Source organism: Callithrix jacchus, chromosome 1 (genome assembly GCF_049354715.1).
Source record: "Callithrix jacchus isolate 240 chromosome 1, calJac240_pri, whole genome shotgun sequence".
Taxonomy (NCBI): domain Eukaryota; kingdom Metazoa; phylum Chordata; class Mammalia; order Primates; family Cebidae; genus Callithrix; species Callithrix jacchus.
In genome coordinates, this window is record NC_133502.1 from 28,010,414 (window position 1) to 28,036,848 (window position 26,435).

Below are 26,435 nucleotides of genomic sequence, written 5' to 3' on the forward strand. Positions count from 1 at the left end.
ACACAGAGGATGCCCTCAGTTGATTTTATGAAACTGGCATAACACTAGCACATGTGATTAGAAAAATACCAAAAATATTACAGGACAGTCTCATTTGTGAATATGAATAAACTCTGAATACAATGTTATAGTTGCATTACTGGAATAAAATATTCTTCATCAGCATATATTATACTTCCAATACGTTATGCTAAATGTCTTAAGAACAAGGGAATATTGAAATGAATCATAAAATATTACCATGTGGTCATTAAAAATAGATTGTTCTTAACTGCCACAGACCCTTCCAATAATCTGATGAAACATACACGTCTTCCAGGAAAAAAACTCACACGTACAGCTGACCCTTGAATCTCAGCAGTTTGAACTGTGCGAGCCCACTTATAAGTGGCTGTTTTCAAACCAAGGGCACACACAGAAACATAGCATCCTTGGGGTATGTAACTCACTCGTGTGGAAGGTCGGTTTCCCAACGCACAGGTTCCACAGGGGCAACTGCAGGACTTGAGGACATGTGGATTTTGGTATCCACAGGGCTCCTAGAACCAATTCCCCTCACATACCACGGGACAATTACATTCACAAAATAGAGTTTCAGAGATCATCTGAATAAGCCTTGGTGTCAAAGAAAAATATTTAATGGCATAAAATAATGTTCATTATTTGCTTCAACCAAATAAGGTGACAAAATACTGTGCAAAATATGATACACACAAATACACCAGAAAAAAAATCGGCATGTACAAATATTAAGAGGATGTGTCTGGTCCTGTAGGTTACTAAAGAAGTTTAACTTTATCCTCTGTATGTGCTTATGTGATCAACATTGTTTAAACTGCAAATATTTTTCTATCAGAAAAAAATACTGTTTAATAAAAGAATCAAGGAATTCTAGCCAAATACTGCATACATGGTACCAGTAAATTGTTGTTGTTGTTTTAAATAACATTTTCCCAGGGCATCCAAGTAAAAACAAATTTTTTTCTTTCACAGAAATCTACTGCCAATAGTGAGCATTCAGGGAAACAAAATTTTAATGGTGTCAAGGTCTTATATTCGATCCTTTTAAGGGCTAGACAGTGTCAATTATGTACAGCCAATCTCCTTCATAAGGAGGCACGTGAATAAATGCCAACATTTTTATGACCATAGGGAATAGACTGCTACATTTTTTTTTTCTTTGAGATGGAGTTTCACTCTTGTTACCCAGGCTGGAGTGCAATGGCGCGATCTCGGCTCACCGCAACCTCCGCCTCCTGGGTTCAGGCAATTCTCCTGCCTCAGCCTCCTGAGTAGCTGGGATTACAGGCACGTGACACCATGCCCAGTAGAGACGGGGTTTCACCATGTTGACCAGGATGGTCTCGATCTCTTGACCTCCTGATCCACCTGCCTCAGCCTCCCAAAGAGCTGGGATTACAGGCGTGAGCCACTGTGCCTGGCCTACATTTATTTTTAACTAAAATGTCTTATCCTTAAGTATCCATTTAAATGACTAAAGCATTCACTGATCTATTTTAGACTTTTTTGATCTATACTACCTTTGAGGGATAAACAGCAGTACTATCACAGAGTCGTCCTCACTTTAACATACACAGAAGTTGTGCATGATAGAAATAGGCCCCCATGAGTAATCAACAACGACTAAGTCACCGTGCTCATGCTGGAACTGTTTATAGCTCGCCATATTACAGATTAGGTTAACTGCACAGAAATTGTAAGTCCGTTATTCAGTTAGACAGAAGAGCTCGTGTCTACAGACAACACACTAACTTATGCTGATAGCTGGAGTACAGCCGGATTTTTATCAGTATGAACAATAAAGAAAACTTGACTTAAACCATAAGAAACCTCAGACAATTCAGACATCTTTAGAAGTTATGGAAGCACTGCTTCATCTAAGGGTGAAGTAGCACTCACTCCAGCGGCAAACATCTCCGCAAACAGAGAGCTTGGGTATGCTTTGAAATATAATTAATTCCGTGAAAAATATACAGTTATAGAGAGAAAAAAACCAAGGTCAGAATATAATTACGACATGCTTTTATTTTACTGAGGCATTTTCCACTCAAGGTTCTTTAATTTTCACCATTATGTCAAACGCAGAAAGAATTAAGAAAAAAAAAATAAAACATAATTGTACCATGATTTCTCATTAATTGTTGGACAAATGCCAAGGCCTCCCTACTAAAAACAGAAATGAAGAGGGCAATTTTCTTAGCAAGCAACTTCTAAGAATCAGATCCATTAATACAGACCACAAAAAAACTCTACCGTCAACTTGCCAATCACGCAGGCAGCGACTAAGAGACTTCTGCTACAGTCACACTTAGAAAAAATAAAACAGCAACCGGACCGGGGAGTGAGTGGGTTGGTCAGATTCTCTGTGCAACAAAGGATGATTTACAAGGTAAACTTACAATTACAATATTTCAAGAGGCATGGCATAAAAATTCCAAAACAGTAAGCTATTGACATGGTAACCTTTCATAGCTCAGTAATGCAGCAAGAGTACAGAAAAGATCCAGAGATATTCTGCATTAGCCATGCTTTGTGGATCTTAAATTCAAGGACGGAGAGTTTTAGAATATTATCATAGGATTTAAGGAAACATTTAAATCACATCTGCAAATCTAACTTTGAAAACAAGAGAGTTTAATTTTAACTTGACCTGTCTTTTCTTGCTGCTAGTTGAAGCACCTAATCTTTACTATCTAAAGGGCAAATGGAAACTGAGTGATTGTGCCTTAACTTGAATATATTTGCATAACTTGTTTACCAAAGGGGGAAGAGGGCGTGTTAGCTCGGAAAGGACTCACCATGCAGCTTCTCTAGATAGTAAAAACACAGGAAAAACTTGGTTGACTTTTACAGTACCTACATTTACGGGGGAAAAAATATAAACTTGTTCCCAAATGCTGAAAGTGGGTTCCAACTTAATCACGCAGAATACCTTCCAAACTCTTCTGATCCTCTATTTTTGTCTGCCTTTGCAAACATACAAGATATAAATAAAATAAAAACAAAATAAAATGTAGATACCATTCTTAGCACTAGTGGGCTAAAAGGTCCACATCTTTTTTATTGTTAAAAAGTAAAATCTCAGATGTTAGACTTAGAGGCAGCTTTTAATGATACCACAGCAGACACAGCAAAGCAAAGATGCCATCTGGAAGTTTTTCTCTCATCTTTCAGTCAAAGCAGCCAAGGCCAGAGGCAGCTGGGCAGGGAGGCAATGCAGTGCTCAGCCATGACTGCATTCAGAGAGCTTCCAGGAAGGAAGACAGGAGAAAGCCTTCACATGTGGAGTGAGCTCTGCTGGGCCATCAACAGAGAGACTGAGAGGTCCCTGAGACTGGCAGGAACCCAATGTAAGGAAGTACATGAGGAAGAGCAGTCGGCTCTGGACAGACACAGCAAAGGGGGAGATGGATCCGTCCCCATTCAACAGGCATCCACCCAGCAGGAGGAACTGGAGGCCGAGCTGTGTTCAGGCTTCAGGTCACTACAGAAAGCGCAGCTCTCACCAGCGCCCTGCCGGACTCAAGCATAGCTGGTGTTTGCAAAACTCTAAGTCAGAGAAAAGCTCTGGTCCTGTTCTAACTTTTGCTTCCCTCACCAGGACCCACAGACAGAGAGCGCAGCAGGGGTCTGTGGACTTGGGAGAAAAAATAATCTCATCTTTATGTTCACTAACATCTATCTGAAATTTATCTCCTCCTTCAATTATAAACTCGACTAACAAACCACAGGAGCCGTGCCTCGTCAGCAGCAGGAACCACACACTTCACCTCACATGTAAGCTGCGGCAGTGTTTTGAAACAGGCACTAATCCTTATTTAATGTGTCCAATTTTACTTTATTTATTAAAAAATAAGCTCATATATTGGCACATCACTGACTAGATATTAAGTGTGGACAAACTACTTAAAGCAAGTAGAGTTCTTTCCAAGAGAATTTCTATTTTTAAAAATTTTCTATTTCCATAGGTTTTGGGGAAACAGGTAGTGTTTTGTTACATGAGTGTTCTTTAGTGGTGATTTGAGAGATTTTGGTGCACACATCACCCGAGCAGCAAACACTGCACCCAATTTGTAGTCTTTTATCTCTCACTCCCTTCCCCCCTTTCCCTCCAAGGGAATTTCCTGGAGCCTGCACTACTGCACGGAGGAGTGTGAGTGTTGAGTGTGGAGGGGAGATGAGTGTGCGGAGCTGGTGTGGAAGGAGGTGGCACTCTGAATTCAGCCCCGTCCCATCACCTCGATTTTAGGAAAAACTTTGCAGGTCCTCCCCCGACTCCAGGGGCTGCTACAGGGAATCAGAGGGTGGGTAGGCCGGGATCCTCAAGTTTCAGTGCACAGGAGAAACCCCGCAGGGCTTTGGAAATCCTCATGCCCACACCAATCCACTGAAACTCCCGCAAAGCCCCACGTGCGGCCACACGGATGTGCAGCCTGAGGGCTACAGGGTTCGACTTAGGCACAGTGACTCCATGGTGAATAGGAGCACTGAAACCTGGCAGGGAGACAGAAGACCCAGGAAAGGGCCCAGGAGCTACCGCAGCTGGCATTCCTCACCAAGCATTTGTGTTTTCAGAACTTCTACACTTTGCTGTTTACTGAGAGAAAATTCACGTAATATAAAAGTCACCATTTTAAAGTGTTCAACTCAGTGGTTTTTAGTACATTCACAATATGGCTCTGCAGCCGTCCCTATTTTCTAACTCCAGAACATTTGCATCAGCCGAGACAAACTCTATATCCATTAAGCAGCCACTCACTCCTCCCTGCCTCCCTGCCCCAGCCCCCGACAACATTAACTACTTTCTATCTCATGGATGTGCCAATTCTGGGCATTTCATACAAATGGAATTGTGCAATACATGGCATTCTGCATCTGGGTTATTTCACAGAGCACAGGGTTCTCAAGGTTCATCCACACTGTAGCAAGTATCAGATTTTCAGTTTTTTGTCAAGGCTGAATGATATCCCCTTGTATGGATCTACGTCATTTTACTTATCAGTTCATCAATGCACGGACACTAGAGCTGTTTTCACTTTTGACCATTATAAATGGCGTTGCTACACATGTTCAGACAAGCTTTTATATGAATGCATGTTTTCATTTCCCGAGTATCTACGTAGAACCAGAACTGTTGGGTCACACAGTAAATCCATATTTACTTTTCTTAGAAACTGCCAAACTGTTTTCCAGAGCGGCTACACCACTATGTTTCTACCAGCAATCACGCAGCTTCCAATTTCTCAAATCCTTGCCAACACTTGTTATCTTCTGACTGCTGGTTGTTTCTGTTGACCAACCTAGTGGCTGTGAAGTGGTATTTAACTGTGGTTTTGATTTGCATTTCCCTATAATGATCACCTTTTCAGTGCTTATTGTCCATTTTTCTATCTTCTTTGGAGATAATCTCCTCACATCCTTCTTAAATGGGGTTATTTTTCTTGCTGAGCTGTGTCAGTTCTTTATGTGTTCGGGATGGGATACTAGACCATTATCAGATTAGTAATTTAGAAATACTTTTCTCCCATTCTGCGAGTGGTTTTTTTCACTTTCTCAAAAGTGCCCTTTGATGTACATAGTTTTTCTTTTGATGGAGCCCGATTTACTTGTTTTCCTTCCTTGCTCATGCTTTTCGTGACATATCTAAGAAACTGCTACCAAACCTATGGTCCCAAAGATTCACCACTATGTCTTCTTCTAAGTTTTATAACCTGGGCACTTAAATTTAGGTGCCTGATCCATTTTGAGTTAATTTTTTTATATGGCGTATGACAGAGATCTCAATGCATTCGCCTACATGTGGATATCCCGTTGTCCCGTTATCATTTGCTGAAAAGACTGTTTCCCCATTGAATCATCTTGGCACCTTTGTTGAAAATCAACAAAAATGAAGATTTTCTTCTGGGCTCTAGCTAAAAAGAAGTGGTGAGAGTGAACACCCTTGTCTTGCTCCTAACCTTAGGGAGAAAGCATGGAATCTTTCACCATTAAGCATGAATTTAGCTGTTAGTGTTTCACAGATGCCCCTTATTAGTTATAATTCCACATTTGACTCTTTTTTTAAATCATGGAAGGGTACTCAACCTCATCCCAATGCTTTTTCAGCATCAGTTGAGTTGACCGTTTTTTCCTTTTGTTGCCTTAATAAGATGGCTTACATCAATTGACTCTGAGAATATTGAACTACCCTTGCATTCTTGGGATTAATCCCAGTTGGCCACGGCATACATTCCTTCTACTATGCTGCTGAATTGTTTTCCAGTATTTTACTGAGGTTTTTTGCATCTATATTCCTAAGAAATATTGGTATGTTGTTTTCTTGTGTAATATCATGTTAACTTCATAAAATGAGTTAAGAAGTGTTCCTTCCTATTCCATTTTTTTAAAGGAATCTGAGAAGGATTGGTGTTAATTTTTTAAATATTTGGTAGCACTCACCAGAGAAGCTATCAGCTCCCATGGTTTCCTTTGCTGAAGTTTCTTGATTACTGATTCAATCTCTTTACCTGTTACAGGTCTGTTCAGGTTTTCTATTTCTTCGTGAATCAATTTTGGTAGTCAGTGGGTTTCTAGGAACTCTCTCAGGTTTTATCTATCAAGAAATGTCTTGATTTCTCCTTCATTTTTGAATGGGAATTCTGCTGGATACAGAATTCTCAAGTCACTGTGGTTTTTCTTTCAGCCTTTTGCATGTATTCTCCTCCCACCTTGTGGCCTCCATAGTTTCAGGTTTTCCCACCTGCCACTTTGAAGATTTGCTTTATCTCTCTACAGTTCGGTTATATAGGATGAGTATCCCTAATCCAAAACTTTGAAATCCAGAATGCTCACAAATCCAAAGCCTCTTGGACGCCGGCACGACACTGACACGAAATGTTGGCTGCAGCATTCCTGAGAGCAGACGTTCTGATGGGGGCCGCTGAACTCTAAGTACAATGCAAGCATTCCAAAATCCAGACTCCACAAGGATAAAAGACACTCAACTGAAAAGTGTCTTGCTGTGGTGAGTTTATCCTACTTTTGCGAGTTTGTTGAGCTCCTTGAATGTGTAGATTAATGTTTCTCATCAAACTCAGGTCTCTTAGACTCTGTTCATTTTCCTTCCCTGTTTTAACTTTCTGTTCTCAAACTGGATGGTCTCAGTTAACCTAAGCTCAAGTTGCTGACTTTGTTCTCCCTGCTCAAATCTGCTGTGGAGCCCCCCTAGTGAGTTCATTTGTTTCAGTAACTGCACTTTTTGACTCCAGAATTTCTACTTGGTTCCTTTTTACAATTTATCTTTATTGATATTTTATATTTATATAAAAAAAGCATTTTCTTAGGGAGATATGCAATAAATTACTATGAGTGAATGATTATAAAGCTCACAGCTACTTAGAGTTAACCACACATTTGAAAAAAATGCAATTTTACAACAAAGTTATAACTCCCATTAGGGAAACTGAGGAAAAATTAACCTACAGAGGAAACAAAGAGACAAAACTCCCATATTTTAATTACATAGTGATCAAACACACAATGTAATTATCTAAATTACCAAATTCTTACAGTAAATATGTTATTAATATTTAGAGTAAATTAAAAGAGAACCTTCCCAAAGCTAATCAAAGACTTAAGTGGATGTTTATAAATTTAGGATCTCACAAAAAACAGAGATGTCAGAGAACTACAAACAAATCAGAGAAAGGCCAGAGACATCTTAGGGACAGAAGATACTCAAATTTTATCAATGTTCTGCTTAAAGTGGCAGCATATATGCTACACACTTCATATTTGTCTGACGTAATCCTCACACATACACAAAATCTCACAAGACAAGCACCATCATACACACAACTGGAAGAAGGGGAAGGGAAGACCCAGACAGGTGAAGGTATTTGCCCAGGTTACAGAACCATCAGAACCTGAAACCAAGAACCAGACCCAAATCAGACTTCAGAACCTAAGCTCTTAAGGTCTAACCCACATAAAGTAGATAAAGTAGTCAGATGAGTTACAATGAGATAAACCAGTGGGTGGTATAAGTCCACTGGTGCTGCAGTACTAAACATAGCAGACCCATGGTAAAGAACACAATATACTTTACGTCAAGAACGATTAATATTAGCTCTATCAATCACAATGCATTCCTGAAAAAACCTACAAGCAAAATTAGTGAAGCAAACCAGACTATCTCAGGTGTAAAGAGTTATTTGGACAAAATAACTAGCAAATTTAAAAATTACATATCATGAATTTCCTAAAGCTCTATCTAATTTCAGACCCTACGTACGTGCATCAGTAAATACAGAACCTTTAAAATAAAAATAAAAACAAAGGGCCAGGCGCGGTGGCTCACGCCTGTAATCCCAGCACTTTGGGAGGCGGAGGCGGGTGGACACGAGGTCAAGAGATTGAGACTATCCTGGTCAACATGGTGAAACCCCGTCTCTACTAAAAATACAGAAAATTAGCTGGGCGTGGTGGTGTGCGCCTGTAATCCCAGCTACTCAGGAGGCTGAGGCAGGAGAATTGCCTGAACCCAGGAGGCGGAGGTTGCGGTGAGCCAAGATCGCGCCATTGCACTCCAGCCTGGGCAACAAGAGCGAAACTCAGTCTCAAAAAAAAAAAATAATAATAATAATAATAATAATAATAACAATAAAAAAGACAGGATCATGACATCAATGTAGTAGCCTCTGAGCACTCGGGTAGTCGTGGGAAAGGATACCTGGGAATGTTGGCCATTAATTCTTACAACTTTTCTAAGTCTGAAATTAAATCAAAAGTAAAACACTTAAAAGTGAAAATTTTTGCAAGTGAGGCAAGTTCATTAATAATGAGATACTGACTTGAATGTTATACTCAATAGACATGCATTAATTTTTAAATAAATAAAACATGAACATTAGCCTTATGCATATTCTAACCAACAAGAGTTCTTCAAAAACATTTCCCAAATTTAAACTACACTAGTCTTAAGGGTCTGTTTTTGTCTCACCTCAGTGAATCAAAGTTTAAACATATTAAAGAAAAAGTCTAGAGGAAAACCAACTGACCAGTTTTTGCCCAATTCCCTCTGAATTCCCTATCAACTCTCCAGCCCCATCTTTACTACCATGAAAGGGAATGAATACACAGGCCTGAATACACACAAGCAGAGAATCAATGAAGAACTGGTGGTACCCTTTAATGACTCCTTTAAAAACACAAATGGCCGGGTGCGGTGCCTCACACCTATAATCCCAGTACTTTGGGAGGTGGAGGCAGGCAGATCACCTGAGGTCAGGAGTTCAAGACCAGCCTGGCCAACATGGTGAAACCCCGCCTCCACTTAAAAAAAGAAAATTGGCCAGGCAATGGGGCACATGCCTGTAATCCCAGCTACTCAGGAGGCTAAGGCAGGAGAATCGCTTGAACCCAGGAGGCAAAGGTTGCAGTGAGCCAAGATCACACCACTGCATTCCAGTCTGGGTGGCAGAGCAAGACTCCGTCTCAAAAAAAAAAAACAACCCACAGACAAATATAATGAATTGGTGGTTCAATTAAGTAGTACTTTAAAAACCTGGTTGTGAGAAACAGGCAAACTAAATTATTCTCAAGAAAAAGATAAAAGTATTACAAATTAGGTGCTAAAGTCGAAAAAGACAATCAGCCAGTTTGCGGGTTTGACTCTTGTTCTAATGTTAGCAATATCGAATCCAATCATATGAAAACTTGACAATTCCCACTCTATCTCTGCAGAAAACCAGGTTTATCAACTGATCAGCAATCATTAGAAAAGTTAAAATCACCCAAATTCATACTATAATCGACATGTTAATTATTGAACGAAGACAATACAGATTCTTTAATTAAATAAAAAGTAAATTTTCTCATTTTTATAATTCCAATTTCTAAAGACTGCCTTAAAATATCATCTTGCAGTTCCTGAAGGGTACAGTTATAATGGAATCTGAGAAGATATGCCTCAAAACTGAAAACAGTAACACACAGAACTTCTTATTTCCAGCGTAGAAGCTGGTCAAAGTATTTCTCACACATCCACATTGGTAAGCATGGCTGAGAACACACAGATCATGGTAATATAAAAGAACACACGTTCTCAAAATAAAACACTGATTTTTCATTTTCTTAACCACAAGATCACGTAAACTCCCATAAACTCATTATATGACATATTTTTTAAACTATCTCAGATAATCGGGCTTATTGTGACAATGGTCAGGAGATTTACTATGCACTCTAAATAATCAATTGCACAGGTTTTTACACAGCTTCCAAAATTCGCCTCATCCTGTAATTACGGAATAACTAAACATAAACGCATTAAAAATGACGAGTCTCCCTCTCTGAAAGTAAATGCCTCGTATCTATGTGTCCTTGCCACTTACCATGGGGATAAAAACTGAACAGTAAATCTTGCAGGTCTCCGCTTACTCTTGAAACATTAAGTCTAGAACTTTCAGTCAAAATAATTTTGCGATGCTTTCCAGAAACAGACCCAAAAATAAAGATTCAAACTTGAATGATGAATAACAAATATGCCTCTATAGGTGGCATGTAAATGTATTTTAACTGAACATCATAAGAGACTTAAAATAAGACTGAGCCTTAAAATACAGGGTCAGAAGTCAGTATCAAGTTTGCCTTTAAGGAGAATGGAACAATGACAGGTACAAAATAGGGTATTGGTAAGTGCTATTTCTTGACTTGAATTGTGGCTTATTACAAATTGCATATAAAAAATTAAAAATACAAAACAACCTAGATTTAAACAAAAGGTGTAGAGATTAAGAGTGTGGCAGTCCATGCAGGTACACAGAACCTGGGAAGTGGACATGATTCTGCATCTTAATGGAGGAAGGGGTTAAAAATACCAGTTTACTCATTATTTTAATGTTTAGAAAGTTACAGGCTCACGAAAGCTTTGAAAAACTTTAGGCAATCATTAGTAAAATAAAAACATACCTTTCAAAGCTTTCAATTAAAAAAAAAAAAAGTTCATTCATCAAAAGGAACATAAGAAGCCTGAAAACCCTTTTTAATCTCTAAATTCAATATGCAATCCCAACAAAAATTTTGAAAAGAACTTTTCACAGAATTGACAGGCTGATTCTAAATTCATATCTAAGTATAAATGTACAAAAACAACAGAGAAATTGTGAAAAGAACAAAAGGTAAGCACTGTCTCTACCAAATTTCAAATAGAAAGTAGAGTAATTTAAATAACATTGACAAATAAAAAGCAAACAGAAAAAAGACAATCCAGAAACAGATTCGAGTATATAGAGAAATTTAGTTGATGATAAAAGGTGGTAAAACTTGTGGAGTCTCAATTAAGGTTCAGTCAACAGTACAATGATTCTTTGTACTAGTTTTGCAACTTTTTCATAAGTTTGGAAGAATGAGGGAAAAAAAGTTAAAAGAGAAATTCCATATAGAAAATAACTGAAAATACAAAACTATCCCTGATTCACTCCTAAAAAGAGAAACAAATCCATAAGAAAAATGGGCAAAGGATACTAACAGGTAATTAGAAACTAAAAAAAAAAGAAAAAAAAACTTTATATAAGCATGAAAAGCTGGTCAGTCTAGCTAGTAATCAGTGAAATGCAAATAACACCCTGGTGAGATGGCACATTTTGTGCATTAGGTGAAAATATTTTTAACATTGGGTAATACTAAGTGTTGATAAGAACGGGGGAATGAGGCCCATAACAGAAAGCTGATAGTTGGGTAAACCTGGATAGCCACTCCTGAGCACAACGTGGCAGAATCCAAGTTTAAAATATGCATCCCCACAACCCAGCAACCCCACCTCCCAGAACCCACCTTAGGGAAACTCATAAATACATGCAGGAAGACACATAAAAGGATGCTCATTTTAATACTGTTCATAAGATTAAAAACTACAAAGAACATCCTCTCCATCAATAGGATGGGCTAGACGAAAACAGATTTGTCCCTACCGTGAAATAATTCCCAGTAATAAGAAAAGCTACACACCCTGGCAGGGAAGAGCTACAACACAGGCTGGGCAGCTGTCACGATGAGGACGCCCAGCGAGTCAATTCTGCTCCTCTCTCCCTTTAAAAACAACTCATAACAGCACAAACAATAAATAAGAAAACAAACTGAACATAACACAAACTTCCTACTTGCTTATTTGCAATTTCACCCATGAGAAACAGTACAACACAGGCCACTAAACCCAGCAGCACCCACACACAGGCACACCCATGTTTCAATGGCCAGGCCGCCACCACTTCCCGTCACGCGCAGGCTGTGGCCCCTACAGCCCACTCCCACAAGCAAACGCCAGGGCTTTTCCAAGGTCAATGTGATCTTCATGGCAGCACTTAGTTATTTGTTAACCTTTAACACGTTCAACTGTACTACAACTTGTGTTAGATTCCCATCTGTTGTTTAAATGTTACTGAGAAAGCTTTTGACTAGGTGCCCTCACCCTATTTTCCACCAAAAGCCCTACCATTTCTATCGTGGGATTTTTCAGCAGCACATGTTGCGTTATAAAACTGCCTGTATTTCAACAGCTATGTATGCACTAACTTGTTTCATTAAGCAGTTAGCAGCAGCCCATCAGTGAGTTTGCAAAGTCATCATGGCAAAGCGGCAGAACCTGCCATGACGACTGCAGCAAGACTTGCCTCAGGAGGCCTGGTCCTGCTTTGCCATCCATGTGCTAGTAAACTCGGACACATGATTTGACTTTGCTGAGGAATAAACTGGGACAATTTTCCACTAACCAAAGAACTCATGAACGCATCTGCTGTTCAGTGAGTTAACCAGCTGCCGAGGCGCTGCGTAAAATGTTCACGGCATTCAAATGAAGTGCAGTTGCATTCCCATTAAGAGAATATGGTAATCACGGTGGGGGGCGGATTACTGCACGGCCATGCTTTTTAAATCCAAGTCTCAGAACCGAACAGCGATCCTTACTTCGTGGTAAGTGTCCTCGAGCTCCCCATCATATATCCAGCGGTACAGGAAGCTCAGAACAGGATGAGACACGAGGCTGAGGATGTGTTGCACCAGGGACCGCATGTATGGGTCTCCTGTTTTCGTGTAGGCATGGACAGCCGAGGCCAGCTCACCTCCTTTCCTTCCTGGGAGAAATGGGGGAATACACATAAAAACACCCACATTTACATTCATAGTAAACACCGGTCACTTCACACTAACCAAAGACACCCAAGTAATCGAGATAAAGCGCATTTGTTTTCTTCTGGTTAACACCACTTTGGACCTAGAAGCAGCAGTGACATGTAATGTTTTAGAAACCAGGAGGTCCAAACTCTAAGCCTGACTTCATACAAGTCTGTGAGTTACTCCTCTCTTTAGGGTTGCTGAGGAATTTTTCAGAAACAAAAAGTAGGAAAAAATTGCTGGCTACACAATGTAAAGTTCACATGACTTTTTACACCGTTCTTACTTGAGACTTACTAAGATTCACGCTTCCTAGTGCAATGCAGGGCACAGATATGCGTGAAAAAGAAAAGTTCTATGAATCAACACTCGCTCGCTTTTTTGTCATGGTATGCTAGCCCCAACCCACTGACCGGTTTCCTGACCCATTAACTGGTGACAACACCCAGTGTGAGAAACACTGCTCTGTGTGGGCAGGAGAGGGCCCTGTGCCTTGGCCAGAACTACTCAGTGTGAAGGACTGGGAATGGCAAAAACCCACTCCAGAAACAGAAGCACATGAAGGGTTCTCATATAATGCTAATTTTATTAGACCAGTGGAAGATTTTAAGGAGGGGTGTGAAATCATCTGATTTTAAGACGATGGCTCTAGTGTGTGCACGAAGTGGGAGTGTGAGGTTGAACAGGGATCGGACGGCACCATGGCCAGGCGCACAGGTTGAGCAGAGCAGGGTAAGGGGAGTGAAGGACCTCAGGGACCTGCTGGGCACTGAAAGCGACAGAGGAGTCCAGGGCGAATCCAGTTCTGGAGGAGCGCGGGGAACTGGTGAAAACACTGCTGTTTCTTCACTGTGGTCCACTCCTCTCTTTTCTGAGGAACATGCCAAGAGGTGAGAGGGGAGAGTGTGCAGACAGCAAGGCGATCAATGTGGCCCTGCAGATTCTGGGGACCACCCTGGGCAGAGGGAGGCAGAGAGCAGGGAACTCTCGTGTGGCCGACGGCCGGCTCATCCATCTCATGCGGACCTAACGACCCTAAGAGGTAACAGCTACTAGGATCTCAATGTTGCAGATGAGAGAAAAGGCAAAGGTTCCTGGACAAGGCAGCACAAACAATGAGAAAAAAAGTCAGAAAGTAACTAGAAATACAGAGCCTGGAGCCAGAGAGGCCAAAGCAAGACATGCAAATATGGGAATATCTGACCAAAAAAACACTGACACCAACACGGCCCCTGACAGCAGAAGGAATAAAGGCAAAAAGCAAAATGCAAGGAAGGCTACCAAGGGAGTGGCAAGCACAGTGGAGAGCCGAGAGGGCCAAACACAGACACCCTCCCCCTTCCCACCTCCTCTCAATGCCACCCCCAGCTTCTACCGTATAACTACTGGGCCACACTGGCAACTGGTTACGCTCCCTCTCAGTTAATAGCCATCGACTCCTATTGAATCCTCACGGCTGTTGAGGAAAACAAAGGGCAGGACACAGCGCCCCCTACAAACGAGTTCTGAAACGAAGCGAGCGCAGGACGCGTGCGGGACCTTGGCAGTGGTCCACCAGTGCCGCAAGGGTCTTCAGTCTGATTTTGGGATCATAGGTCCAAACCAGGAGGCGCCGCAGGGTTAAACTACTCTCAAGTCCCAAATTCACACCCTGGTCATCCTCCAGTTGTAGCTAGAAAACAATAAAGATAGAAATGTTTAAGTACAAATAACTACATAGGTCACACTTCTTAATCTACACTAAGTGAATATAAGAAAATAATTATACTCATAAAAATGAAGCCAAAGTCCCCTTTAAAAAAACAAGTGTTTTTAAGCTACAAGTTGCCTTTCTTTAACTGGCAGAACCCCAAAAATTAGCAATTAATTTGGCTCTAGGAGACACTGAAACTTGATAGATATTTAAACCTTACAAACACTATTATGAAAAATATTGCTATCTTTTAAATGTAACGTATGAAGTAAGTTAAAATATTCTATATAGCTTCAATTTTGTAACACTTCAAATCATGAAGAAATTAAAAATATTTACCTGAGAATGTAAAACAGAGAGCAATCGATAGTATTCTCTGAGTTCTTGGTGCAAGGCAGCACAAAAGCTCTGTTTGGAAAAGAGAGATGTAATTAAAGCATGACACACTCAATACACATTGACTGATTTTAAGTGCAAAGGTCTAATGCTTTTAGATAAAGTTCAAGTGGGGTTCTACATTATTTAAATTCAGGTTTTGTCAATAATCTTCTTATCATCTTAATCACCACAATATGTATTTTAACAACATGATAGAAGTGTTTCCTTGGTACAGAAAGCATGAACTTTGCAGAATAGCAATGGGAAAACAAAATGTGGTATAATTTTCATGAAGTGTAGTCACTTTAGAGAATGATCCTTTAATATCATATCCCTGTAAATATTCAGGGCTAAAATGTGATTTCCTTTAATGCTCTTAATTCACAAAATGTAAAAATTGGCAGCTTAATGACAATCCCAATTTTTGTTCTGTTTGTACTGCTGTTTTTTCTGACCAACTATTCCACATTCTCCACCAGCCACACTCCCACCCACCAGCCACACTCCCCCCACCAGCCACACTCCCCCCACCACCCATGCTACCCACCACCAGCCACGCTCCCACCCACCAGCCATACTCCCCCCACCAGCCATGCTCCTACTCATCAGCCACACTGCCACACCACAGACCTACTCACCAGTCATGTTCTTACACAGTGGCCACGCTGCTACCCACCAGCCACACTCCTCCCCACAAGCCATGCTCCTACCCGCCAGCCACACTCCTACTCACCAGCCACATTCTTACCCACCAGCCATGCTCCCACCCACCAGCCATGCTCCTACTCACCAAGCCACACTGCCACACCACACGCCTAATCACCAGCCATGTTCTTACCCACCAGCCACGTTCCTGCCCACCGGCCACACTCCTACCCACCTGCCACACTCCTACCTACCCGCCACATTCCTACCCACCAGCCACACTCCCACCCACCAGCCACACTGTCACACCACATGCCTACTCATCAGCCCATTCTTACCCACCAGCCATACTCCTGCCCACAGCCACACTGCCACACCACATGCCTACTCACCAGCCACTCTTATCCACCAGCCACGTTCCTACCCACCAGCAATACTGCAGCACTCCTACCTCCAGCCACACTCCTACCCACCTGCCACACTCTTACCCACCATCCACACTCCTACCCACCCACCATGCTCCCACCCACCAGTCAAACTCCTACCTACCAGCAACACTGCCACACCACATGCCTACTCACCAGCCACATTCTTATGTACTAGCCACACTCTTGCCCACCAGCCACACTCCTACCCACCCACCATGCCCCCACCCACAGCCACACTGTCATGAGTCCTGTGCTATGCTGGGCTCATAGTACAGTTGTTTTGTGATTCAATAATTTTTGGAGATTTCATTGGCAATAATTACTGCCCAATAATCAACCTATGGACAAAACCACATGCTGCTTAGCCACGAAGGGCTGGACAGTGGGAAGGCCACTGCTCCTGTCAGCTGCTTCCTGTCAGGCTCCAGCAGGAGGAGCAGCAGCAGCTCCCTCCCAACCATGTGCCATGACATCAGCAATTCCCACCCACGGCTGTCAAGACAGTCATAGCTGGGATCCCCATCTCCAGCTTCGGCAGTGTTCCCAAATCCTGCCTCACCGTGCTGCCTGGGAAACCACAGAGCTGGGAGTGTCCCCTGTTGGCAGACCCCATCTCAGCAGGGCCCCTCCCCCACCTTCCAGAGGAGGCAGCAGCAGCTGGGCAAGGCCCCATCTGAGCGTTTGGAAATCAGGCAATGCCAGCTCCCCATGGCCAGCTCCGTCTCACCATTCTCTGTGCTTTACAGTCCCCAGCAGCTCCTGAGCCAGCCTTCTCTAGTCAATGTCCTCATCAGCACCTACTGTGGGCTCTGCTTTCCTGAGTGGACCCTGATGGTCGACCTCAAAGCTGCTTTACTTGGAAAGAGCCCTCGGAGGAGCTGTTTCACAGTAAGATTTCGAATAGAGTACGTGTCTCCCAAAGTGCACGGCATCCCAGCATCCCAGAAACCAGGAACGCACCTGCCCGACAAGTCCGAACGAGCGGTCCAGACTCCTCTGGTCTGTGTATCTTCTGATTTTATTATGCAGCCAACCCAACTCAGAGAGCCTGACTGCTGTGTCTCTCAAAGACCTACTTAGATTTGCCTAAAAAGTAAATGTACCAAGTGTTAAACATTAAAAATCAGTATTAGAGTTTTAATTAGAATTTTTCACAAGCACTTATACTTTTCATATTATAATCCTTAGGCTTCAAGACATAAAAATTAAAACCAAGATCCCATCCCTAAAGGGAAGGAAAGCACATCAGGTGCCAGCATGATGGAAAGCACCTTGAAGGGCACAGTGAGCTCATTTCACACCCCCTGCCATTGACCTGTGGTGTGGCAGACGGTCTGTGACCTCAGTCTCACTGTGAAAGAGCTAAAAGACACAGTGTGACCCACACCACAAGAAATGGGCATGGTAAAGGCAGGTTATGGAAAAAGAAAGCAAAAGCAGATGAAGACCCCTGACCTGGAATCCTGCATCAATGCCAAAGATGCCAAGGGACCTCTGTCCTTGGGTGCCTCAGGCATCACACCAGGATGCAGAAATCTATGGGGTGGCCCCATCAGTAGAGTCGAGGAAAGGAGGCACGCATTAATCACAAAGGGTCCCCATAATAAAACTGCATGAGCCACGATGGACAGAAATATAAACCAAGATTCCACAGTGCAGTTTTATCTCACACCCGATTCTGTAAAACCCCAGTACCACCTTACCAATCAACAGCTCGCTATCTGAACTTCATGACTTATTCTGAATATTTTAAATTAGATTTTATGTTACCATACCTTTCCTTCTACTTTAAATGAGATTCGAGGTTACCATACCTTTCCTTCTACTTTGTAGCAGCTGTCAGTGTTGCTCATTTTGATGTTTTTGCCATCTATGCCCTGGAAGACGTACAGAATGTCCCTTACCAGAGCTGCTTCTGTAACTTCCATAGGACCTGCAAAATCATATTTTAAAGAGTAATTACTAGGCAATACGTTTTAAGGCACAATAGATATGATGGTACAATTAGCTTCAGATTAGATATCTGCCACCAGGATGCAATTTACTAACTCAATAAATAAGCTCAAGATGAAAAAGAGAGTTTGAGGTTAGACAGAAACAAGGACTTGCTGAAAGGGATGGAGACCGTGCCATTTCTTATCTAAAGATCTCTTTAAAAAAAAGACAAGCCTCTGTGTGGGAACCTAATACACAATCAAGGTAGCAGTACAAATCAATCACAAAAGGATCAATTATTGAACGATGGTGTTTGGCAAACTGGGTTTACTACAAAGTAGACTAACCGGGGTTCCTCCCTAATACCACATAAAAGAGGTTAATAGTACAGAAAAGACACTGATGGTTTCAATAATTCCTTTGAACAAAAGCTAAGCCAGAATTCAGGTATTAAGCCAAAATAAAAAACGGGAGGCAATGCCCAGAAATCCAAGACACGTGTGGGATGCAAAAGAAACCTCCAGCATCCGGTCTGGGGATCAGGACTCTGAACCGCCCAGCGCCTGTCCCACGCCTAAGCCTGCCCCACCCGGATGTAGAGTGCATCTCCCAGGCATGGAACCTTCTGTAAATATCCACCATGTCAGGTGGCTGAACAGAACTGCTCAGATCTTACACATCAACATTGACTACTTCCTCTGCTTCCACCCATTCCTAAGAGAAGTTGAAATACCCAACTATAATTCTAACTTTGTTTTGCTTTCTAATTCTGTCAGTTGTGCTCTGTGTGTTCTGAGGGTCTGTCAGTAGGTGACTTTGGGTTAGGATTATTTCTCCCTAAACAACTGATTCTTTCATTATGAACACCTGCCCCACAGTTGGGTGCTACTCTTGATGTCTACTTAACACAGCCGCCCATCTTTCTTACCATTACTCTTTACGAAATTGCTTTTTCCATCCATTTATTTTCAGCCTATTTTTGTCCTTACATTTAAAAGGTATTTCTTGTAAGCAAGGTGTAGCTGTCTGAATGATTTTTTTAAAAAATCACAAGTCAATCACAGAAGGATCAATTACTGAAAGACGGTGCCCGGCGCCTCAAAGAGGGTCACTGAAGAATTGCTCGATGTAATTTAATCACACGAAGTTACATGTAATTACTAATATGTCTGAATTTAAAGTCACCTCATTGCTGTATGTTCTAAACCTATTTATCCCACTGTTCTTTATTCCTTTACTTCACTTCCTGTTTCTTCCTCAAGTATATTTTTTAAGTCCATTTTATCTCTCAGTTTTGAAGCTATTGGTTAGGGATCAGAAGCCCGAGCAAACGAAAAAGCAGCAAACAGAGAACAGCACCTGACTCAGTCTAGATGAGTCTCAGTCTTGAGGCTGGCATGCTGTGCCACGGACACACAGCTGTCAAACATGACATGAGTCGATGGCTGTGGACAGACAGAGACTGGACGCCAGAGCTATACACAGAGACAGGCAGCGTGGGCAGAGGCTGGAGACTGCTGCGGGGGGCTAAGGCTGTGCCAGGATGTCCTCCAGCTCCCAGATGCTCCTCACCTTTGCATTCTACAAGTAACATCCAGAGCTATTTCAGAGTCTGCAGATCATGAGCCAACAGGGAAGCCCAATCCTCTATATCCAGAATACAGGACACTCATGTTTGAAATGCTGCTAACTGCAATGTTCTCAATAAAGAAACTCAAACTTCCTTTTGGAATCGAGCAGGGCTTTAACACCCTGAGGTATTCATTTCACCACCAAGCAACTCCTCAATGACTCTCTCTGATGTGCCAGACACTGTGCTAAGCGCTGGCACCGTTAATGAAACAGACATAGCCCCACCGTGGACTTAAGACTTTGGTAGAAGAAGGTGATTTTTACTAGGGGCTCTAACCCGGCCTTTAAGACTTTCCCAGGGAGACAGACAGGATGAAAACTGACAGGGAGAGTGTGATGAGAAACAGCAAAGAAGAGAGATGTGGAGGGAGGAGACCACAGGGACACCAGCCACGATGCAGACTATGCCGGGAGGAAGCAGCCCAGGTATCCTGGGGTGAAAAGCCAAACTCCCCAGGGTGCTGCAGACCACCAGGGACTCTGGACTTCACTGTAAGAACAAAAAAGAAACCACTGAAAGGTTTGAGGTGGGGATCCTGGGCCGTATATTAAAATAAGGAAAGGCCGAATTCCAAATGTTCACAGAAGAGCTGTATTAACATAGTCCTCACTCACCACCCGTATCCCCTTCTCTCCTGGACCTTGTCATGTTGCGAGACAGAGCATTTGGGATGCCTTTTGAGGTAGTGGCTTGTGAAGAAGGCTGATTTGCAGTTAAAGTCCACGCCAGTCGTGACCCCAGCTGCTGTCGAAGGCAATCTCCTGCTCCTGGAGCTTGATGAGACTGTCTAAAAAAGGAAGAAACATGTATTATCTTCACTGAAGACACAAAAGTGTCCCTAGAAATTTCTCTTGCATTACTATCATGAATTACACAAATTTATAAATCTGAGATAGCTGATACCATGATTTTACCCTAATGGAATATATTAATAACAATCAGTCAGCCCCAAGTCCCGTGAACTTGGGACACTTGGCCCAGCGTTTAGACCCAACACGGCGGTGGAAAAATCATCTTACTGCTGCTACCTTATATATGCATTTCTTACCATTAATATCAAAATCTATTTGGCTTTTCTTTATAAACACTTAACATACCTTACCCACCTATAATCATTTTGAAATTCTCTACTTATTTTAACTTCAAAATCAGCAACTCTGATTCACCCCCCACATACTGAGTAGAGGAACCGAGTCACCTGGAACACTGCCCCAGGGGCCTGTCCTCACCTGTCTCCAGCCTTCAGGGTGCTCACTATGAAAAGAAGCACTGCCATTTTCAACTAACTTCTAACATTTGCACACATATAAAATCCAAGGCAAATGCATATTCAAGGTCAACATGGCTTTTCAGCAATGTTGAGACTACATCAAAGTTATTTTTTTGAAAAATATAAGAACCTCATAGCTGATTTCTATTCTATGAGCATAAGTTTTGACAGCTGTAACAAAAATATCACTTCCTGGGACTGCAAAACACAGCAATGAGAATCTCAGCTGCACCACGGTTTCCAGGTGACAGAGCTTGGAATTAGCACTGGTACAATACTTGGGGTGGGGGGTGTTCATCCATTATCCACTCATGAAGTAAGGAGAAGAGGAAAGAACTAAAACAGCTCTTATTTTATTCCATTTTCACCAGGAGAAAAGTCAGCATTCACTAAAATTATGTCATTGGGCATAGTTCTAAATCTCAGGGGAAGATTCTAAAAGACTGCTTCATTTCAAAGTTCTCTACACAGATTTTTAATAGGGTAACAATAATGACTTCAAATTCTAAGGTATAAATGAGAACGCCAGTTAATTTATTTAGCTGGACCTTAAATTCAGATGAAATGTGTCGAGTGTTATTTTTAATGCTTTACGTTTTCTTTGAGAACACTAGACCCCACTGATAACCCACATTCTGTTTCTAAGTATCTGGAATATAATTTTATAACTCACAAAATGACTTATAATTCTATTACACTCACATGGAAAACACCATGCTGAAACCTTGGTCACTGTTTTTCTGGAAAAATATCTACTCTATGATAATCCACCTTAATGTGATTTCCAGGAAGCAACTATGGCAAAAAGCAGAGCCACCTGTTTATCTACGTATAGGAAGAATGTATTGAAAAACAAAGTTCTAGGCATTAATTACAATAGCACCCGCTTGATTCTCAACTGTAAATCCTGAATTTCCTGAAAAGGTGCTTTGACCACGTACATAACGCCCTCGTATTCCTGCATTTCATCATCTTAATTCATGCGAACTAAAGGGTCACAATCCTTGAAGATCTCAGCACTTGAGGAAAGTTCGACCTTATTATTTTACTTAACAATTTACTAAAGAATTCAATGAGGAGAAAAACATACATCAGTGAAGAGGCCACTGGTCCCTAAGAGATCAATCTGAGAACACAGTCGGAGAACCTCCAGAGGAAGGGTTTGCACACGGCACTTCCAGCTCCTTCATGATAGGCAGGCACTTCAGTGACAGGTAAGAGCGGCCAGAACTTCACAGCCAGCTCTGTCGATTACCAAGTGGAAAGAACTCTTGTTGTATCACAGCTCTGACGAGGAGTAACACTCTGAGACAGAGTGCATCAGACACAGTGCCCAGAACACTGCCTGGCACAAGAGGCACCACTGATACTGTTGGTGAACACCAATACCCGGTGAACGGCCTGCAGGCATCTCTGTTTCTAGCATGTAGAGACTGTACATGTCGGCGTGGCCTTACCCCGGGAGGAGAGATTGTGGTGCAGGCGTGGGGCCACTGAGGGCACACAGGCCGATGCTGCTGATGCCGCTGCTGCCCACGCTGCCGGAGCTCTGGGCTGACTGGGTACTCCGATCCTGGTAGCTCAGGGGGAGGGTCTGAGGCCTGGCATAGTAGTAAGGGGTCGAGTGGGCATCTCTTGGTAAGGCCTGAGCAAATAACGTAGCATAGCTAGAAACCTGAAAAGAGAAACACACTAAGAACAGAGACAGGAGATTACAGAACAGTCTTCCCGGACCTAATAAGGTCATTTACATTCAGATTTGCGTTCTTTTTCTGTAATTGGATTTGGATTCCATACTTCTTTTGTTTTTTCAGACGGAGTTTCTCTCTTGTTACCCAGGCTAGAGTGCAATGGTGCGATCTCGGCTCACCGCAACCTCCGCCTCCTGGGTTCAGGCAATTCTCCCGCCTCAGCCTCCTGAGTAGCTGGGACTACAGGCGTGTGCCACCATGCCCAGCTCATTTTTTGTATTTTTAGTAGAGACGGGGTTTCACCATGTTGACCAGGATGGTCTCGATCTCGACCTCGTGATCCACCCGCCTCGGCCTCCCAAAGTGCTGGGATTACAGGCTTGAGCCACCGCGCCCGGCCCGGATTCCATACTTCTTAGTAAATCATATGTTACGCTTTTAAAATATGCCTGAATTGATAAAGTTTTAGAACATTTTCTGAACTCCAACAACCACTGCACTGTCTGATAACTAAACATTCTGATTCAAACAAACTAAACTTAAATAATTTTCTAAAGTTAGGCATTACGAAATGATGACTGCTCTCTATATATTCATATCTATGTGATTTACATTTATATTAACATACAATGATGAGACGAAGCCTTCAGCAACAAACAGAGCTTTCACCTACGGCTTCAACCCCTTTGGCTCCCATCTCTGGCCGGTGAGTACTTTATTAGAGCGGACTCTGAGATGCAGAGCACTCAATTCGCTCTGACATGCTGCAGGGGACAGACACTGAGCCCGGGCATGAGAGGGCTTCACTGGCACATAAGTAAAGAATGCTCATAACTAAAAGCAAGAAAAACTCCTAAAGGGTCTTTTAGTTCACAAAGAACTACCTACCAGCGCTGATGTTAATAACTTCACAACGTAAACATTTTGAAAACTGACAATTTATTCTCTATTTAATCACCCACTGTCATGTCTGAATAACAGAATTCTGAAACACATCTTCAGGAAGCTGCACACTGACTAAAAATGCCCTTAAACAAAAAAAGGAAAAGAAATCTCTTGACCTTCTGTGACCAGACAAGCCTGCTGCTTCCCTCCACTATGTTCTCAGCTGCAGAAGCTGTTTCCCACCAAAGTCGGCCAGGGCGTCCGACAGACGCAAAGCTGCGAAGGCTAAGCCACCTACCTTGCTTGGCTGCCTGCGTGGGTCCTCACTAAGGCTCAGCAAGAGGTAGAGTATTGACCATTTATTTTTCAGAACTCCCTGTTTAGAAAAAAGTTAATATTAAAAGAACAATTTTATACTACTCTCCAGTCTTATTTTCCTCTTTCCTGAACTATATTTCCAAACTAGAAACACACTTTAAAATTCAGTCACATCAAATCTAACTGTTCATAAGTATTTTCAACAGTGCCACCCAACCAAAGTTGGAAGCAAATGTCTGTACGCAACCAACATGCTTGGGTCTTTCATTCCCCTATTAACTAGCTCTACAGTCCCCAATAAGCAAAGTTTTTCAAACTACCCTATTCCTGAATAGCAGTATTGTCTCCCCTGAAATAATCCTTAATTGTCTCCAAAACCATAATTATGAGACAAAGCCATCATAACAATATGTGAACTATTATTTCATTTATCAACATCCCATTTACGCCACAAGCACAAGTTAGTCTCATTATTGTGTGTACCTAAAGTCGAGATGTGGGCAGGAGCAATGGCTTACGCTTGTAATCCCAACACTTTGAGAGGCCAAAGCAGGCAGATCACTTGAGGTTAGGAGTTCAAGACCAGCCTGGCCAACATGGTGAAACCCCATCGCTACTAAAAATACAAAATTAGCCAGGCGTGGCATCATGCACCTATAGTCCCAGCTACTCGAGGCTGACACACGAGAATCGCTTGGACACAGGAAGCAGAGGTTGCAGTGAGCTCAGAACGCACCACTGCAAGCCAGCCTGGGTGACGGAGTGAGACTCCATCTCAGAACAGAGATGTGGGTCTGAAGCACTTAGCTGTCAAGATAACTAACCCACAGATTTCTATCCAAGGGTTATATACAGATTTCATTCATTTCCAAATGTGTACCACACCAGTCTGATTCGCAAACATAACAGCAGCCAAACCTCAGTCGTTCTACCTCGAACTTACATGGCATTATCCTCTATTCATACAGCCTTACCTTTTGCACACAGAAGCTACAATATATAAGTACCTTCATTGACAAAACAAACTACGGGATGATTACTTACGTTACGTAAATTCTCCATTATATAAAACATTCTCTGAAGGTTTAAGAGTAAGTTCATCCCAGGTACTTACATTACTGTCTAACTTAAAAAACTGATGGATATAGACTTTTTCAGAAACCCAACTAATTTCCCAGCCAGGGCCACAAGGATGAGAAAGAGACCCAGCCCTGATGGAGTGTATCTCATCACAGGCAACAGATAAGTGAGCAGATTCATTGTGACAAATGGCACTTCACAGCTCACGAAAGCAGCCCAGGGGAGACTCGCATCTCCTAGAAAGATGGGCCGTGCAGAGGGAGAGACAGGAACAGTGAACACGGCAACCTGGCAAAGGCCAGAAGTCAGGAGGGAAACTGACAACGCAATGAGACCTCAACGCTGCACCAAGAAACTTGGATATGGCGCTGAAGACAACAGCAGGAAGCCTCTGAAGGATGTCCTGGGGAGAGGCATCATCACTGCACCACCGGTGATGAACTGGCTGGAGGGGACAGCCTGAGAGGAAGAGCGCTGTCATCTGGAGGGAGATGCGAGCAGCTGATTGCAGTGCAGTGAGCTGAGTGTGTGCTCAGTCACGTGTCCCTGGCGAGTCCCTGCAAGCCGGCATCAAGGGCCCGAGAGGCTCAGGTGCTCAGGCCCAGGACCAGGGAGCCAAGCTACCGCCGATCTTTAGCTCGTTCCACACATTAAATCCTGTCATCATCACAACCACACCATGACAGGGCTTATTCTCTTCATGCCACAAATGAGAAAATGAAGGACAGCAAACCTCAGTAACTCACCCAAATCACTGAACTACATGCAGGGTTTACAGCCAGGTCTGCCCGACTCCAGAGGGACAAAGGAGAGATATACCTGGGGATGACACTCAGGTTCTCGTGTGGAGCAACATGAATGGGGCTGTCATTCACCAAAAGAGAGCACACAGAAGCAAGAGCAGGCTGTGTGTGGGTGGATGCGAATGGACGCCCAGGGGGTAGAACAAGGGGCCACACTCCTTTCAGCCCAGAGGATGCCAAGCTATGAGTCCCTGCGGGAGTTTCCAGGGGAGTCTCTGAGTAAAAATGACCAGAAGGTGTAGGGAAGGATGGCAGGAAATGTTCTACAAGTAAGTGCTGGGTTAAAATATATGATTTTATTTCAGCAAAGATATATTTGAGGGTGAAAGGTGGAGAAATTTCAAAAATGAACAAAATACCAAAAACTTAGCAAGTAACACATTTAAAGGAGGAGGCAGTATCATTTTTTACTATTTTTTTTTCCCATTTGGGTCTTGAGAAAATGTATTTTTTACTATTAAAAAAAAAAACAACAGTATAAAACACCCAGGATCTCTTCAGTCTGC

The 26,435-nt window shown here is 42.4% G+C and overlaps 1 protein-coding gene across 4 annotated transcripts in view; it reads right to left on the reverse strand.

The window, feature by feature from the left end:
• Positions 1-26,435, reverse strand: part of TUBGCP3 (tubulin gamma complex component 3) — a 112,025-nt gene that overhangs the window by 45,423 nt on the left and 40,167 nt on the right. For all 4 annotated transcript variants that reach the window (XM_078347480.1, XM_078347478.1, XM_035294484.3 and 1 more), the window contains exons 4-11: positions 24,027-24,104; positions 22,610-22,827; positions 20,497-20,669; positions 18,129-18,247; positions 17,275-17,400; positions 15,203-15,271; positions 14,710-14,842; positions 12,964-13,130 (exon numbers count right to left, since the gene is read on the reverse strand). In XM_078347480.1, coding sequence (XP_078203606.1) covers positions 12,964-13,130; positions 14,710-14,842; positions 15,203-15,271; positions 17,275-17,400; positions 18,129-18,247; positions 20,497-20,669; positions 22,610-22,827; positions 24,027-24,104 — 1,083 coding nt within the window. The remainder of the gene's footprint in view (positions 1-12,963; positions 13,131-14,709; positions 14,843-15,202; positions 15,272-17,274; positions 17,401-18,128; positions 18,248-20,496; positions 20,670-22,609; positions 22,828-24,026; positions 24,105-26,435) is intronic.